At 45.7% G+C, this 4,266-nt stretch overlaps 1 protein-coding gene across 1 annotated transcript; it reads right to left on the bottom strand.

Moving 5' to 3' along the window:
- Positions 1-1,914: 1,914 nt before the first annotated feature.
- On the bottom strand, positions 1,915-3,979 carry Pura (purine rich element binding protein A). Its single transcript, XM_059246767.1, has one exon. It carries the CDS (start codon positions 3,738-3,740, stop codon positions 2,775-2,777), a length of 966 nt encoding a protein of 321 aa, XP_059102750.1. The 5' UTR covers positions 3,741-3,979; the 3' UTR covers positions 1,915-2,774.
- Positions 3,980-4,266: the final 287 nt, after the last annotated feature.

Raw genomic sequence — 4,266 nt, 5'->3', positions numbered from 1 at the left:
CACTTTTTAAGTCTTGAAAGATCTGCATGTGGATTTCTTTTTAAACCCACTGACCATAAATCAGACAATGGATTCAAAGTCCTAGTAAGATTGTGTTTAACTGTCATAGTGTAAAGACATCAGCACAGTACATGTGCTTCTCGATCCAGTAGGATTCCAAGCAGAATCTGAAGTCTATAGGAAGAAAGGTTTCACTTTAGGCGGCTGACCCTAAAGAAAACCTTATGAAAGAACTTGCATCTCAAAGAAAGGACACTTTGCCTAAGTTTGCTGTGTTTTTGTTGACTTGCACTACTGACTGCTGGCTACTACGAAACACTGATCTAGGAGTACTCCAACAACTCGTAGCACAAGGCTTAACTTTAAGAAGCTATAGTAAACAAGAGACAAAATCAAAGCAATTCTCTTTCCTAATTAGAAACAGCACAGAGAATGCAATCTTTTCCATATCACAGTTAAAGTACAGTGAACAAAACAGCTCAACAAACCTTAAGACAAAAAGTGCAGGTTATTAATGTTTACATGCAGTTGATAAGCATTCCAAATGTCACATTATGCACTGTAAAAGCTCAACTTTACTATATGAAAATAATAAAAAATGCACCTTGGGGGGAGGGGAAAGCAATTTAATAATTTCCAGTGATTTTGTAAGTAAAGAAACTCCTAACTATTGTACGGTCACCTCATATTTAACATTGTATGAATATGAAAAGCAAACAATGGGAAAATGCACAGTACAATGAAAATAGCTTGTTATTCAACACATACAGTAGATCTCAAAAACAAAGACAACACAACCAGAAAGCTTAAAAATATCAAATCAAAACCTAAAGAGCCAGCAGGAAAAAAAAAAAAAATCCTTCAAAAAAGACAACTGTTCTGCCTTCCTAGGCGGATGCTTTCCAATGGGAAAGGTGCTGACACCTTCCCAGTCCTACAGGTGGTTTCTTCTACATACAGCAGGTAGATCTAGATGGCTGGATTTGCCAAGAAACAATTGCATGTCCAGAACTCTCTCTGTCAAGACAAGATCCAAGATCCTCTTTTTTTCTTTTTTCTTTTTTTACCAAAATACTTTCTACAGAATTCCAAACCAAAATGTACTGTATTTAAGGCATCTTTTTTTATAACATTTTCTCTTCACTCAAAGATGATAGTCATGCAGCAGTTTAATGATAAAAAATATATTAATATTTTACTATACAGCAGCAAGAAGTTAGTTGTCAATTAAAAGCACACAAACATCTTTAACTGAAAACTGTAAAAGACTACCGTTACAAACAATTTCAGTGGAGGATACCACTTGGTAAAGTGCTCCCCTAAGCTTGCATCTCCATACCCTACACTTTGACTATGAGTGATAATAGAACATACTTTTGACAGAAGGCTTGTACACTTGGGGAACACAAATACACTTACATATAATGTAGCCAGTAATAACTAGCACCACAGCTACATGGAAATCCTTTACATACACCAACTTGGCTTTCACTTTTAAATGAAACTCAGAATCCATGGCTCAGTAGGATAACTATAATGGTGTTGCTTTGCTTTTAAACAGGTCTACATAAGTTAATAGCACTGGCAAAAATCAAAGGATAGCTTCAGACCTATTACAAGTTTAGGAGACAGTGCTAGTGACCACAAATAGACTCACTACCTGATATCCAAGTACAGGTTCACTGGAAATTGCTGCACGTTAGTTAGGTTTTTAAAATCTTTCTACACATAATAAAAAATATATATTATGAACAATACAAGTACATCTCATATACACAATAATAACAAAACACCTACTCAGTCAAAGCAAACAGATGCAGAAAAATATTATGGGAAATTTCCTTTTTCTTTCTCTTTTTTCTTTTACTATTTGAATAACTTTGGTTCCAACCATAAAAATCACAACTTAGCAAATTTCATTTAAATGCCTTTTTTAATAATTTCTTCATGTTCACAGAAGTTTCACTGACCATTTTTATATGTTTAAGGTCCAGATGCAATGCATATTGTATAAAAGAGAGCACTTATTGTTTACCTTGCATGAATTAAACCTACGTACCTTGAACTCTACAAACTTCTGCATAACATTTAGACAAAGCTCAGACACACAGCATGCCTAGCCCTCATATATATACACATCTCTAATCACAGGTATATAGGATGTCAAATATACTATAATAACCTCCATGTAAGGTTTGAAATTTGGTAACAAAATGAGAAAAACTAAAAATATTATTTTACGTGTTCTAAAATATCTCTTTTTTTTGTGCTAAAGTCAAATGTTAGCTCAACATGAAAAGGACTTTTTATATAATTCAGCAATATTATAATCTTGACCATTTTGCAAACACTTTTAATAATAATAGCTTAAACGTGTACAAAAGTTCTTGGTTAATTAGGGAAATAAACACTCAGTTCTTTATATTTTTTAATCAAGTAGGAAACACAGTTCATATAATGTTATTACTTTTTGTATATTTTTTTGTTTTTTGTTTTTAGCAGCTGCTTACTGTTTTACATGGTGGATAAAGTGGACAACATCCAGCGATGGGTGGCAAGTCAAGAAGAGAAACTGTCAGTTGGTGGAGGTTCTGTGGGTGGTGCTCCCTTGGAGTTTAAGTTTTGTTTTTTTTTTAACTTTTTAACTTTTTATTTTCTCTCTTTACAGTATATTTTCTCTGTGTGTGGCTGTGTGTGTGTGTGTGTGTGTACACGTACGTGTATGCGTGTGTGTGTGTGTGTGTGTGTGTGTGTGTGTGTTTCATTCAGTTTGATCAATCTTCTTCCCCTTCTTCCTCACCCTGCAGTAGCAGGGTGGCAGCGGTGGTCTCCTCCTGCTGCTGCTGCTGCTGCTGGTGGAGCTGCTCACACGCGGCCCGCTTCTCCCTCTGCTTCTCTTGAATCTTCTTCATCTCCTCCGAGTACTTGCAGAAGGTGTGTCCGAACTTGGCCCACACCTTGTAGGGCACGGTGATGGAGTTGCGGTAGGTGGGCTTCACCTCACTGACTCGCATAAACACGCCGTACTTGTTGGAGCCCACATCGAAAAAGAAGCGCTTGTTGTCCACAGTCAAGGAGGTGCCCTCGGGCAGCTCGGCCGGCTCCTCCTCCACTCCATAGTCGTCGATGAGCTTGGCCAGAGCGTCACGGAACTCGATGAGCCCCTGTGCGGGCAGCGCAATGGTCTGGCCCTGCGTGGAGCCCAGGCCGGGCCCCCGGTTGACTGTCTGGCGGATGCGCAGGAAGCGGCCGCGCTGGTTCTCCTTGAGATCCATGTAGTACTTGCGGTTCTCGCGCACCAGGAACTCGCTCTTGAGCGCCCGGCGTGGTTCGTCCTGTGCCTGGGCCAGGTCGGGCGGCTGGCTGGGGCCCAGCTGCGCGTAGTGCTCGATGAAGTCGCCCAGGTAGTCGCGGAACTCCACGGCCACAGACATGGAGAGGGTGAGGCGGCTCTTGTTGCCGCCAGCGCCCACCTCAGCGATCTTCAGGAAGCGGCCCTTGGCGTTCTGCTTCACGTCCAGGTAGAAACGCTTGTTCTGGATGTCCACCCGCTTGGAGGCCAGCTCCTGCGTCTCGTGCTGCAGCCCCCCCGGGGCCCCGCCGCCGCCGCCACTGCCGCCGCCGCCCCCGCCGCCACCACCGCCCCCGCCGGAGCCTGAGCCCGAGCCCGGGTGCCCTAGGGAGCCGCCCGAGCCCAGCGCCGCACCACCCTGCTCGCTGCCGCTGTCTCGGTCCGCCATGATGCTGCGCTCCGCCGCCGCGCCGCCGCCTGCCGCTCCGCCCGCCGCCTCAGTCGCCTCAGCCGCCGCTGCTTTCCCTCCCCGGCTCCGCCTGCTGCCGCCGCAACCCCCACAGCCAGTCAGCCACTCTCGCGAGATCTGCGGGAGAGACGAGACAGACGAGACCCGGTAACAGGGCACTGACTCCCCAGTACAGTAGCAGGACGCCCTACTGTACGCGCCCACCCGCCCGCCGGCACGTGACTGCGCCCCTTCCCCAGGCCAGCCACCCTGCCCGCCTGCCCGCCAGGCGGCGCCCACCCGCCGGCCCTCGCCCTACACCCCTCTCTGGAGGGGGGAGCGGGAGCGCCGCGTCGCAGTTCTGCTGCCACCGCAGCCTCTGCCACCACCACCGCCGTAGCTACCCGTTGGCCAGACCCTAAGCAGCCTTGACTCGGGGAGTCGGGGACTTGCGGGGGAAATGCCGTATTAAGCACAGAGATCAGGCCTGACTCTTGCTTTCCAGTGACCCCAAAGAGAAGATGTG

This window comes from Peromyscus eremicus, chromosome 19, assembly GCF_949786415.1.
Source record: "Peromyscus eremicus chromosome 19, PerEre_H2_v1, whole genome shotgun sequence".
NCBI lineage: Eukaryota > Metazoa > Chordata > Mammalia > Rodentia > Cricetidae > Peromyscus > Peromyscus eremicus.
Note: the sequence above shows the minus strand (reverse complement) of the source record. Positions and strands in the feature narration are given on the sequence as shown.